General features: G+C 42.1%; 1 protein-coding gene across 2 annotated transcripts in view; it reads right to left on the bottom strand.

Moving 5' to 3' along the window:
• Positions 1 to 14,000, bottom strand: part of DNAAF9 (dynein axonemal assembly factor 9) — a 172,287-nt gene that overhangs the window by 38,988 nt on the left and 119,299 nt on the right. For both annotated transcript variants that reach the window (XM_043478392.1, XM_043478393.1), the window contains exons 21-28: positions 12,744 to 12,847; positions 8,409 to 8,555; positions 7,121 to 7,209; positions 6,598 to 6,699; positions 6,246 to 6,363; positions 4,489 to 4,577; positions 2,664 to 2,822; positions 61 to 186 (exon numbers count right to left, since the gene is read on the bottom strand). In XM_043478392.1, coding sequence (XP_043334327.1) covers positions 61 to 186; positions 2,664 to 2,822; positions 4,489 to 4,577; positions 6,246 to 6,363; positions 6,598 to 6,699; positions 7,121 to 7,209; positions 8,409 to 8,555; positions 12,744 to 12,847 — 934 coding nt within the window. The remainder of the gene's footprint in view (positions 1 to 60; positions 187 to 2,663; positions 2,823 to 4,488; positions 4,578 to 6,245; positions 6,364 to 6,597; positions 6,700 to 7,120; positions 7,210 to 8,408; positions 8,556 to 12,743; positions 12,848 to 14,000) is intronic.

Raw genomic sequence — 14,000 nt, 5'->3', positions numbered from 1 at the left:
GTTTTCTGTACATTTAAACACACCACATCCTGTGGGCTAAAGGTGGTCCTAAGTATGTACCTGTGCTCCATGTAGCAGCTCAGCGGCTCCACGCACACTGTGATGGCACCAATGGTGAAGGAGGACTTGACATTTGAGTCTGGATGGGTCTGCAGGGCTTGGACAACATCAATAACATCTGTGTAGCTAGGGGGAAAAAAGGGAGTAGTTAGTTTACTGGATTGGAGCTTCAGAGTGGGAAAAGACAGGAATGCTTGCTGAGTGGCTGAGTGGAGCAAGGGTATCAAAAGAGGAGAGTATAACAGGCCTCCTTGGGGTCAAGTCACCTCATGATTTAGAGCCCCTGAAGTTTACAGTGTTTCTGTACTTCCAAGTTCCATTAGTTCTAACTGCAAGAGTGAGTGGAAGAAAGAACCCTACTGCTCACCCACTTCAGAGACGCCTGCAGGTGACCCTGGGGCTCTGAGGCAGGACTTGGTATTTTCTAATCAAGTTAAGAGCTCCTACATTGGTCTGTTTTCTTTAATAACTCTTTCATTTCAGGAAGTACACTGATCCAGCTGCTGAGTCTGTATCTGGCCACTTTGGCTGAACTGCCTGAACTGCATGATGAAAGCAAAAACCTAACTCTTCATGTTGCCTCTTTCTTGTCAGTATTTTCTTTATTTAAAAGCAAAAAAACCTCAGCAGGACTTTAACTTACTTTCTTCTGATACAACAGATATTCCATACAAGTGTCTTTTGGGCTCTATTTTACATTTGTAATTTAAGCCTGCAATTTTGCCTCATTTTACATTAATTCAATTTTTGTTTTGAGAGATATTTTGTCTTTAATGTAGATAATTTAAAGAATGATTTTAACAATATTCTAGAGTATAAACTAACACAGTCCCTCAAATTCCTTAAAATTAACTTTTTAAGACTCAGATTTTTACAGTTCTACTTATTTGTGTTTGTATTCAGTTCCATACAATTCTGTCACCTGCGCAGCCTCCTCCACCACAGTAAAGATACTAAACAGTTTCACACCACAAAGCTCCCTCCATATTGCCCTTTTATAACCATACCCACCTCCCCCCGGCCCTCTACTCCCATCCCTAGTTCCTGGCAGCCACTAATCTGTCCACCATTTCTAAAATTTTACCATTTAAAAATACATGAATTCAATTTTTAAAAGAACAACCTAATACTCCACTTGGTGTCAAAGCTCAACATCACTGCTCACCCGCAGCAGTAAGTAGAATGGGAGCAGGTCACTGTAGGGGCAAAAGAAAACTCTGCCCGACAGCATAGAATTTTATAAATCAAAATAAAGGCCATATTCAAGAAATAAAATTCTCAACTTGAGAAGCCTCTGGGGTGTTCCCTCACCTCAATACTGGGCTTAAAGGTCCAGCCCCAAGGAGAGGGACGTGCTACACTGAGTCTGCCATGTGTTCCCTGCTGAGCTTCAAGGGAATGGGCCCCATCTGTAAGAACAGTGTCATAGAGAGCAACGCAGCAGGAAATCCATCTGGTGTTCCCAGTGTCCTGGGGCTGTGACTGGGCAACAGCTGGTTCTGAGAGCACAAGTGGGCTGGCCATACACTGTTACTGAAGTCCAGAGCAGCCAGGAGAGCTGGCATTTATGCAGACTTATACAGTCAGAGACGGGGAGTCAACAGTACTCTCTAAAGTAATAGAAGATGGAAATGACCTCAGCTGTACAATGTCAAGGTACCAAGTCTGACTCCAGGTCCACACCCCCGCACTGATGTTCAACTCTGGAAAGGCAGCAGGAGGTGACGAACCTATTTTTTTTATTATTAGAGATGATGGAAAACAAGTGGTTTCTAGCTTTCTTGCTCTGTGGCTTCCACAACCTAAGCCCACAAGCAGGGTCAACAGAAGGGAAGCCCAAAGCGGATGTAAGAACAAGATCTAAATAAGAGAAAAGATGGCCTGGCAGGGGACACATTTCTGTTTGCCTCCTGCAGCACCACTGGCCTGGCTTTCCTCCAATTCTTACCATCACATCTAAGAGACCAAACAGAGCTTTGGCACTGGGCCTATTCTTTACTGGAAACAATTAGTCAGTTGCAAATACTAATTATTATGAGCACAAAACAAAGCACCACAGCACAGCACAAAAGCACTCTGTGAGAACTGCCAAAAGCTTCTTTATTACCAACCATAATGACAGCAGTGAAAAGCACAGCCCATGTTTTCCTGATCTGGCATGTTCTCCTGTGGGCCCAGGGGATGATGCGCCTGCTTCCTCCTTCCTAGCCATTTTGTAGATGGGGCTTGAGACTAGAGTGTGGGGACTGTCTGCAATTTCACAGGAGGGAGGACTGAAAAAGCTGAAGCTTCCTTGCTTCAGTGGCAAGGAAGAGGCTTAGGGACCACTACTGTTAGAAGAATTATCAAAGAATCTTGCCCAGAAAACCTCCTCCCCCATTCTCTGCCTTTTGAGGATATGTGATGTTGAGGCTGAACCTGAAACTTGGGTGTGATCTTCACCAGTCACTCTGGGCCACAGGATGGCCACAGGGGTTCCTGCTTGCTAAAGATATTTTTCATGCATATGTGGAGTTTATTCTGTGCCCCAAGTCAACCACACATGAAATAATGGCAAGGTCACCACACTACCCCACTATTCCCAAAAGACTTCCAGGGCTCACCCTTGTAATACCACCAGTAGTCTGGTCGTCTTGCGGATATAGGCTGACTGGCGGACAGAGCGGTTCTGTTGGGCCTCCAGGGCACTGGAAAGGTATCTCTGGAAGTGGGCAGCATGAAAACATTCGGAGCTGTCCATAACTTGACGGTATACCATCCACCTGGAAATGGCAAGTATAATGTCAGCATGAGGGCCTGGCCCATAGGTTCTGCCAGTGGATTCAAATGTGACTAGTACTCCATAGGCTTGGTCTTGTGAACCCATACAGGAGAAAACAATGCTATCAGAAACAGGTAGAGGGCACTGGCTGGGTGTGGAGCCCTGTACCCTGAAATCACTTCTGTTGGAGCTTTTGGCACTTTTAAAATGCTCTGTCACAGGGAGAAAGGTCAGATAAGCACATGACCAACAGATTTCAGAGTTGAGAAAGACTCCTGAACAGGCAGTCAGTTTCTGAAGGGCCGTTCAGCAAAGTGGTTTCACTCCACTTTGCAGTAAAATTCTTGCTAAGAATAAGGAATGAGGGGGTCAGGGAAGAGTTTCCTGGTGGCCTAGTGGTTAGGATTTGGTACTGCCAATGTAGTGGCCCAGGTTCAATCCCTGGTTGGGGAACTGAGACCCCACAAGCTGCATAGCACAATCAAAAAATAAAAAGAATAATGGGTAAGGTGAAGCATTCAGATTGTTTACAGAACATAAGCAATGGAAATAAGGAAGGAACCGGTTAGCTATTGCGTACTTATGAAGGAGGTCTAATATTTCCCCATTATCTCTCCAAAACTCATCTTCCCAACCCCCACAATCTCCCACTCTAAAGTCCCAAACTCCTAGGTGATTTCCATCTTCTCAATTCTTCTATATGGTCTCCTGCAGGCTGCCTTACTTTGAGGAAGACTGACTAGATATTAAAAGCCTGGTTCAGTCAGCAAGGTTTGTTTAGCAATCTGTCAGCCAAACGGAAGAGATGGGTGAATGATTTCTCCAATTTCACCTAAACCAGTATGTCCCAGTTCCACCTAAACTCATGCAGTCTCTTTGTGGCCATGGAAGGATCACATCCACCAGCTCTCAAGTTCTAACCAACCTGGTCACAATTCCCAGGCCTTTGCCCATGTTGGTCTTGCTGGTACAGGTCTCTTGCCCAGATATCCAGGGGTTCATCCCTTTATATTGTCAGGCCTTTGCCTTTGCTCAAATGTCACCTTTTCAGTAAGGTGTTCCCTGAATGAGTGAATAAAGTGAAGTCACTCAGTCATGTCTGACTCTTTGCGATCCCATGGACTATAGCCTGCCAGGCTCCTCCATCCACGGGACTTTTCCAGGCAAGAATACTGGAGTGGGTTGCCATTTCCTTCTCTAGGGGATCTTCCCAACTCAGGGATCAAACCCAGGTCTCCCACACTGCAGGCAGACTCTTTACCGTCTGAGCCACTTCCCTGAGTACCCAATTAATACTGCAATCAGTCCCCCAGCTCAGTTCTCCTATGGCCTTCTCAGCTTTATTTTCTCCACAGCATTTTTCACTACCTAATGTACTATTTTTCTTAACTGGTTAATTGTCTATCTTCCAAAACTAGAATACAAGCTCCATGAAGGCAGAGATACCACCTGTTTTCTAGTCTGTTTTGTACATTTGTCCCTACACTTAGAACAGTGTCTGGCATATAGAAAGTACTCAGTATAAATGTGTTAAACAAATGGACGGGTGATCACTGTGCCAATACCAGTTACACCAAAGGTCAGTGCATGCTGAAGGTATCCCAGTGCATAGGCAGACCCAGGCATAGAATCCCTTTCCCCAAAGCAAAGGCAGCAGCCATACTAACCTGCCGTATTCTTTATGCAGAGTGACCAGAAAAGCACAGAGTTCACTAGCGTGACAGCCTGGGAGACCAGTTACAATGCTGATAATTACCTACATGAAAGAAAAGTCATGTGGGTTTGTGATTCAACTGGGAGGCAGCATTGTGTAACAGGTTAAGAGAACTGACTTCTTGAGCCAGGTTCTGTGGGTTTAAACCTCAGCACCAGCACTCACTAGCTATGTGACCTTGGGTTCACTACAGAACCTAACTTGCAGGGTGGCTGTGATGATTAACTGAGTTAATGTATGTAAACAAAGTGCTTGGAACAGTGTCTGGCACACAGCAAACACCATATACAATGTAGTGTTACCATGATAATTTCCACAGAGCAGGTTGTGACTAGATCAGTTAAAAGTATAATGGAAAATACTGGGTGGAAAGTAGGTCTGGGACAAAAATACCACAGGCTAAATTGGTGTGGTAAACTCAGTGAAAGAGGTGAGTGACTTGTGCCATCCAAGCCACATGGCCTGACCTAAAGAAACAAACTGGGTGGAGAAAGCACTTCTCAATCTGATGGGGAAAAGAGGAGCCAGGTTGAACTTTCTTAACGTTGGCACATGACTACATGAAAACAGGGCTGTCTGAAGGGAGACATTCCAACTCAAGAAATCTATTGACAAAGAAGGTATCAAGCAGAGGAGGAAGGGAACCATGTACTTGCTGAAGGATAACAACGTCAGTGACACAGTGTGGCAAGGGCTCCCTTACATGTGTTTTATTTCACAATACACAAGACTCACTGGGACAGGCCTGGACTAAAATTCAGCTTGGTGGCACTCACCACTTGAACTAGTCACATCAGCACTATGGATTCCTCTTCTTTTGTGGGAAATAGTTCTCCCCCCTCCGCTCTGACCAGACCCTTAGTCTGATTCCCTTTCTGCACCTGTGGACAGTTCTCCATGTAACTGATTTTCTGTTTATCTTCTCATCCAAATTTTCTCATCTTGGTTCCCATTTTTCAGCAACCAGGCCTCAGCCTCTCAAATCCCAGCAAACATGCTCACAGCCAGACACCTTCTCACTTTAAGGCCAGTTCTATAGCACTTTGTTAATATAAAATACATATATTAAAAAATATTTAAAATGTAACATTTTTACTTTTACTCCTGCTTAAGGGAAAAAATGAGGCTTCTAACTACTTAATGCTTCTCTTTCCTTTTGCAGCCAAGTGTCTTCTAGATTTGCACAGAAATAAATGCCCACTTTGAGCATATTACGACATATAGTTCCAAAGAAACGGTGGGGGGTCAAGAGGAGAGAAGTGTGAAGCAGGAGCAGATTAAAATCCACTCTGTGAAGACAGTGTTTATAAACTGTCACGTTATCCTGGTGATGCTAGCAAGGTCTTACCAGCAAGGCCTCTCCCCTCATTAAGGTCAGTGTACCAGGAAGACCTTGTAACCAGAAAGAGCTGACAGCATGAGAGTCCTGAGAAGGAGTTTGGAAGACCTGGAGAAGCAAGAGGAGGCCACAGAAATATGGCAGGGTTTCATCACTGCCATGGGGCTCAGCTGGCGTTAACATAGATGCCAGTACACTGTCAGTGTACAGAGTGGGTTTCATGTGCATCATTACATCAGTATTCAAGGAGGTGGAGAGTCTTATAAAAGGGACTCTGCCTGAGCTCTTTTTTAAATGACACTGAATATTAAGGGTAGGTTATCAGGATTATCTTCTCATAAATTCTCAGCTTTTTCGGTGAGCTGCTGTACCTTGTCATTTTCTACTCTGTGAATAGGGTTGATTTCAGCTTGCTGCAGTAGGACAGGGAGATGGGTCCTCACCACGGGTTCCTGACTAATGCTGCTGACAGCAAAATGCTGGAGAAACCTAGAAAAACAAAGACAGTGCTATTATGTTACCATCACCAGCCTTTTCTGAATGTGCCCATTCAGAAACTTATTTAGCTGAACAGAAACCTTAGTGAATATCTCTAGTATAAAATTGTGTATGTTGTGTTTTTATAATTATCCTTAAGAAGCTATAAAGAAAGAAAATGGAGCTTAGAAAGCACCAACACCGAGAGTTCTGATACATTAAAAGAAACAGAAAAACAGAGCTCACCCGTTCAGCTCTGGGAGTTTAGCTGAGAGTAGCTTTAGAGGACTCTGTTTCTCCCCAGCAGAATGGCTCAGGACAATGAAGAGCTTCTGTGCCCTGGAGTGTCTGGAATATCAAAGATATTCACAGATTAGAATTCCATCTCCCTACAGCACACATACTTTACATAACTTGTTCTGATATTTTTAAGCCAAACTCCTGTGACAGAGACAACACTTTGAAAAGCATCATCTCACTGACTTAAGCAAAATTCGGTGTTAATGAAGGATGACTGGTTTGCCCACAAAGAAAGCTTAGCCTGAAACCTTTGTAACACTACAGTTTTCTGATTCTTGGTGGATTTCATCTGTCTTGACTTCTGTTTCCTAAGAGCACTGACTACCTGCAAACTGGCAGCACAGAAATGACTGTGTTGGCCCTTCCAGAAGCCAGGACTCCTGTGTTACATAATGCAAGTCATCCTGCAGAGACAGCAGACACATACAGCCTAGGGAAGCTAGCATAAACACTGAAGGCAGCCACTTACAATCTCTTTTGTTCCACAGATAATCCATCTTCCTGGATCACTTTTAAAGACAGCCCTGAGTTAGTCTGCTGTTGCCAGGGGGAGAAGACCTAAACAAAACAGAATTAGAGCAAAGAACACTTTAAACCCAACAACAGGATATGGAACCCACATGGGGATTTGATGGCTGTTGAAAATCTAGACTGTCAGTACAGAGAAAAACCATCATAACAAACAAGTTTGTTTCAAAAATAGAGGCCTGAAGCAATTCTGTTCTGTATTTTTACAAACTAGAATTTCTTTCTGAGTTCCTCTCCCAGGGATTCTGCTCCTTAAGAGAACAGGAAACACAGAGGAGGGTATCACGTAATACTGTTCTGGCAGCAGGGGCACGTTCTTCCCTGGTGACAGGGCCAGAAAGGAACAGTTCAAGCAACTCCTGCCTAAAGGCAGAGGAATGGCTGAAGAGAATCTCTAGGTTCCTAGACTGAAAAGACAAGCACAAGGAGGTAAAAGGATCAGCTGGCAGTAAGGCGGAGGCACAGATTGGCCCTAAAAGCCACTCTGGAGCCAAGGCTGGTTCTTGCCTCTTCCATGTTCTGTGTATCTGTACTGAGGGACTATCCTCTCAAACACTGCTGAATCACACCTTTCCAAGCATTTCCACCAGAATGAGACTGACCATTTGTATGACTCTGGTTACTGCTTGGTCTCTAGGTAAGCTGTGTAGTTCTTGGTGAGCTCCCTCACTCATGTAATCTGTGCTGACAACCTAGGGTGTGCAGCCTGCCAGGTAGAACCACTCACAAGGGCAGGGCCTATGAACCATGAAGAAGGACATTTTGGGGTGGGGTAGGAAGCTCTGGAGGAGGGCATGGCAACCCATTCCAGTATTCTTGCCTGGAGAATCCCCATAGACAGAGGAGCCTGATGGGCTACAGCCTGTGGGGTTGCGAAGAGTCAGACATGACTGAGCGACTTAGCACAGCACAGCAGAGAAAGCTCTAATCCAATCGGGAGGGCCTAACAACTCAATAAAGTAGCTAACAGGGAAATGAGTCTAATTAGCAAAAAGGAAGATTTTTCTTAGAAACTAAAAAGCCTTCTGTTCAGTTCCTTTAGGTTCTCATCTTTTAATGGCAAGAGCACTATTCCAGGACACAAAGAGATTAGGAGCAGCCACACTCACATCAGCCCTTCCCAACTCTCCCTCTCATCACCTCAGTGTTAGCCGTAAGACATTGCCATACCAATTAAATTGCTAGGAAAAAGGGTAGTAACTGTTTTGCTAAATAATGATTGATGTTACCTCTGAGTAAAATGTTTGGTATATCTTGGATTTGGGGAAAAGGGCAATCATCAGAGAATTGCTTGATCCATGGAAATGAACTGGAAGATGGGGAAGCAATGAACTTTTGAAGTCTATCAGAAGGGCAGCAACAATACTGGTGGAATCCTGAAGAGAAAGAGAGGGAACATCACTGAGAAAAGCCATTGTGCATGAATTTAGCCCTTACATCTAATGTCAGAACACATACGGTGAATGTCAGTCCAATTACTTTCACATTGTGTGGTTCACTGGGATTCAATTACAGAAGTTCCTGCCAACATCCAGTTTTAGGAGACGTGGTAAGTACACGGTCTTTTTCCCTGAACTGAAAATATTATCTCTCTTTCTAGGGTATTAGTCCCATATCAGACAAATGATTTGCAAATATTTTCTCCCATTTTGTGAGTTGCTTTTCACATTCTTGATAGTGTCTTTTGATGTGGAGAAGTTTTAAATTGGACTTAATAAAATCCAATTTATATATATTTTTCTTTTGTCATCTATGCTTTTGGTGTCAAATTCAAGAAACTGTTGCTTAATGCTGCCTGGAAAGTTCCATGGACAGAGGAGTCTGGCAGGCTATATAGTCCATAGGGTTGCAGAGAGTCAGACATAATTGAAGCAACTTAGCACGCAGGCATGCATCCAGTTTTCCCAGCACTGTTTGTTGAAAAGACTGTCTTTTTTAACTGAATGATCTTGGCACCTTTGTTGAAAACCTTTGACCATATATGGAAGACTTTCTTTGGGAGCTCTCTATTCTGTTCCACTGGTCTATACATCTGATCTTATGCCAATACCACGGGCTCTATGGCACTTAGGCTTCAGCAGTTGCAGCGAGAGGGCTCAGGAATTGCGATTCCTGGACTCTAGAGCAAGGCTCAAAAGTTGTGGTACACCGGCTTAGTTGCTCCAAGGCATGTGGGGTCTTCCTGGACCAGGGAGTGAACCCATGTCTCCCTCACTGGCAAGCGGATTCTTTACCACTGAACCACCAGGGAAGTCCTCAACTTTCTTCTTTTAAAGATTGCTTTGACTATTTGGGAAGGGGATGGGGGTGGGGTTTTCCCTGAGATTCCATAAGAATTTCAGGATGGGATTTTTCATTTCCTCAAAAAATGCCATTGAGATTTCAATAGGAATCTATAGGTTGCTTTGGGTAGTACTGTTATTTTAATAATATTAAGTCTTCCAATCCATGAACATGGGATGTCTTACCATTTACGTAGGTCTTCTTTAATTTCTTTCAGCAATGCTTTGTGGGTTTTGGTGTTTAAATCTTTCAATTCCTCAGTTAAATTTATTGAAATTGTTTTCTTAAGAACCTTTTCAGATTATTCACAGCGGGGTATGGAAATGTAACATTTTTTTTAACTGTTTATTTTCTATTCTGAAACATTGGTAAATTTATTAATTCTAATAGTTTGTGTATGTAGTCTTAAGAAATTTCTACATATAAAGCACGTCATCCATGAAGAGAGTTAATTTTACTTCTTTTTTTGCCAATTAAATTCCTCATCTCTTTTTCTTGCCTAACTTGTTCTCACTAGGACTTCCAACACCATGTTGAATAGACATGGCAAAAACAAGTATTTTTGTCTTATTTCTGATATTAGAGGCAAGAGTTTAATATTTAAGTTTTCATAATGAAAGTCACATTCATTAAATAAAAATTTGAGAAAAATATATAGAATACAGAAAAAAGGTTTAAAATATTAATCCAAAGTCCCATCACTCAACTTCAACTACAGCTAACATTTTGTACTTTTCCTTCTAGTCTTCTGTTCCTGTTCATTCACTGACTCCTTTTTTTATGACTGGAAAGTCATACTTACTTTTACAGCTCTGTATCTTGCTTTTAAAACTTAATTTACCATTAGTATCTACCATTTTGTTGTAAACTATCTGTCAGCATTTTCAAAGATTGCATCCCACTCCCCGCTTAGCACACCACTATGACTGGACAGTCCATATTATAAATCCCACTTCACCTTTTGTCTACTGTACCTTTTATCTACTCTTTACTAATTTACTGTTATACATGGTAGTGTAAAGCTGTATCTGATGTGCTTCCACATATCTGTTAACTAACCTCAGGTCCTCTGAACACCCATGATTTGGCACTCAGTGCTTTCATGTTGATAAAGACAGAGATCGTCACAGAAATGAAATATTAACTCTTTTTTTTTTTTTTAATCACTAAAAATGGTTTTCCTGGTTTGTGCTTTTGCTTTGAATATTTTGTAGAGATTTAAATTATTAGTCTGATAAACTTGATGCTCTTATCTATACAATGGAATACTACTCATCAATAAAGCAGTAAAAAGGAAAAACTATTGATACACACAACAATGATGAACCTTAAAAACCATGCTGAGTGAAAAATGCCAGACTCAAAAGGGTTCAGAATGTATCATGTCCATTTATATAACATTTTAGAAAGTGCAAACTAATCTACAATGTCAGAAAGCTAGTAAGCGGTTGCCTGAAGCCAGAAGTTGGGGAGAAATATGATCTACAAAAAGGTATTAGAAAACTTCTGGGAGTGTCGGGCATGACAAAAAATCTGTATCTTGACTGTGCTGGTGGTTTCATGAGTATATACATCTGTCAAAACTTTAAATGGATACAGTTAATTGTATGTATGTATATTTTATTTAATCTAACATATCTAAAATATTAATTTAAATGTAATCAATATGAGTATTAGATGTTTTACATGCTTTAAGATATAGTTGATGTACAATACTATATAAATTCAGGCATACGACATAAGGATTCACAATTTTTAAAGGTTATAATTAATTTATAGTTATTATAAAATATTGGCTACATTCCCTGTGTTGTACACTAAGTCCTTGTAGCTAGTTAACTGCATTTAAAGTATACTTCAATAAACCATCAGCAAAAATTGAAAAAATCCTTAAGTGGTAAAATCTGACAAACTTTTTCTTTAGAATTTCTTAAGTGATTTCTAAGCTTAAGATTAGAAAGTCTTCCTGTCCCTAAAGATTTAATAAATATTCCTTTTTATATTCTTCTTAACTGGACTTGCTGTGGTGACCATTTAATAATATAGATGTCTAAGAGAGTAGATCTTAAAAGTTATCAGAATCTGAAAAAGAATGGATATATGCAGTATACAATTGAATCACTTTGCTATACACCTGAAACCACTGTAAACTGTAAAAAAACTATACACCAATATAAAATAAATAATAAATTTTAAAAAGCTCTCACCATAAGAAAATAATTTATAGCTATATTTTACTTTTGAAATTTTAAAATATTTTACTTTTCTCAGAAGTTCATTTTGACTTTTGATGTGAGTTAAAATCCAGCCCCCAACCCAAAATGAAGTAATTTATTATCCCAGCACTTAAGATTCATCCTTTCTTTCCTGATGTTGGAAGACTCTTTAACCTAATATTAAAGCTTTCACCTAATAGGACCACCTAATCCGTCTGGATGGTCTGCCTACATTTTTGAACAGCCTTTAAGGAAGCAGGTTCTACATGGAAGAAATAACTCTTTCTAACTTGCTAACAGAATTTATTTTCAAAGCTATTTGACCAAACCACTTCACCTGATCTCTTTCCCGGCTCCCAACCAAGCTGGTTTTGAGGCTGAGACTATGCAGGGTGGAGAGCCTGCCCTCTGCTCTGGTGTCGTACTATGATGAGCTGTGCCCTGGCCAGTACAGGCAGGGGAAAACTCATAGCTACCCACATCTCCACAAGGGAAGGGGGAAGTGTTGTTGCAGACTAGAATTAAAGGATGGTTCTGGGAGTGGAACTTTCATAGAGCTGGAGGTTAACTCTGAGTATGAGGGGGCAGAACTAAGCCTTCAAGGAGAAAATTAGTTTATTTCTCTTCCTTTCAGGCTTTCTTATAATTCTTTCTCATGTTAACGACTTAGTGAAACCCCAACAATGTCACAGGAAGCTGTTTCTTTCCAGTTCTTAAGTGGGTGAGTCTTTGTGTCTCTGGGTTGGAGGCCATCTGTAAAGGGTTACTGGAGGCCACCTTCAGCTGGTCTTCTTTGGGATAAGTTAATTGGGCATGGGTAGCTGCTGGCCCTCTTGACCAAGAAGTCCTTTCTACTTAACTCCTTTACAAAGCAGCAGGGTTGATGAGGCTGACAAGAGCTTCTCTCTCCATGACTTCCCTGCCTGCTTGCCTGCCTCAAGGGCAGTGCTGGTTCCTAACCCACTGAACTGCAGTGATAGAGGAGAGACAGGGAGTTATTTGATTTTCCCCTCAGAAGTGTGAGTATCTTTCTGAACATCAAAACTTGGATTGTAAAACACCTACCCCATCATAGAACAAAATGGAATTCATGTGGTCCTTGGAAATGATGATATTTCCGTGATGACGATCAGAAAACAGAAGGCCATTAGAGAAGAAATGTATTTTGCCTGGAAGGAAAAGAGAGCTGGTCAGAGCTCCGAGGGCTGGATTCTAGTGGCCAGTATCATAGTGTTCTTCCTGCAGGTCCTAGGGCAAGCCAGAGTGGTAACTGGAGATCTTCTGCAGTGCTTAAGTTGAACAATCTTAAGCTGCTGGTTAAAGATGGTGGAGTAGGACGTGTGCTCATCTCCTTCTGCCGAGAGCACCAAAATTGCAACTAGCTGTTGAATAGCCATTAACAGGAGGACGCTGGAACCCACCAAAAAAAGATACCCCACATCTGAAGACAAAGAAGCCCAGCAAGAAGGTATGAGGGGTGCAATCATGATAAAATCAAATCCCATACCTGCCAGGTTGGTGACTCACAGGCTGGGGAAAAATAATACCAAAGAAGTTCTTGCACTATTGTGAAGGTTCTGAACCTCAGGTCAGACTTCCCAGCCTAGGGATCTGAAAAAGGGACCAGGAACCCCCAGGGAATCTGGCCTTGAGGGCCAGAAGGATTTGATTACAGGCCTTCCACAGGACTGGGGGAAACAGAGACCCCAGTTGTGGAGGGCACAAACAAAATTTTGCACATACCAAGACCCAGAGGAGAGGAGCAGTGACCCCATAGGAGACTGAAGCAAAACTACCTGCTAGTGTTGGAGGGCCTCTTGTGGAAGCATGGGTCAGCATGGGCTCGCCACAGGGACAGGGGCACTGGAAGGTCCCCCTTGGTGTAAACTCCCTTGGGGTTCACCATTAACTATACCATAGAGGCTGTAGACCCCAGGGCTGTGTTGCCTCAGCCCAAACAACTACCAGGGAGGGAGTGCAACCCCACCCATCAGCAGATAATTGGATTAAAGCTTTACTGGGCAAGGCCCTGCCCACCAGAGCAAGATAGTTTTTCTCATCACCAGTCCCTACCATCCAGAAGCTTACACAAGACTCTTAACCTCATCCATCAGAGGGCAGACAGAAGAAGCAAGAAGAAGCACAGTCTCACAGCAGCTAAAACAAAAACATATTACAGAAAGTTAATCATGATGCAAAAGCAGAAAGTTATGTTCCAGATGAAGGGACAAGATAAAATCCCAGAAAAACAACTAAATGAGTGGAGATAGGCAACCTTCCAGAAAAAGAATTCAGAAAAATGATAGTGAAGATGATCCAGGG

Source organism: Cervus canadensis, chromosome 10 (assembly GCF_019320065.1).
Source record: "Cervus canadensis isolate Bull #8, Minnesota chromosome 10, ASM1932006v1, whole genome shotgun sequence".
NCBI classification, from domain to species: domain Eukaryota; kingdom Metazoa; phylum Chordata; class Mammalia; order Artiodactyla; family Cervidae; genus Cervus; species Cervus canadensis.
This window is presented reverse-complemented; position numbering and strand designations above follow the sequence as displayed.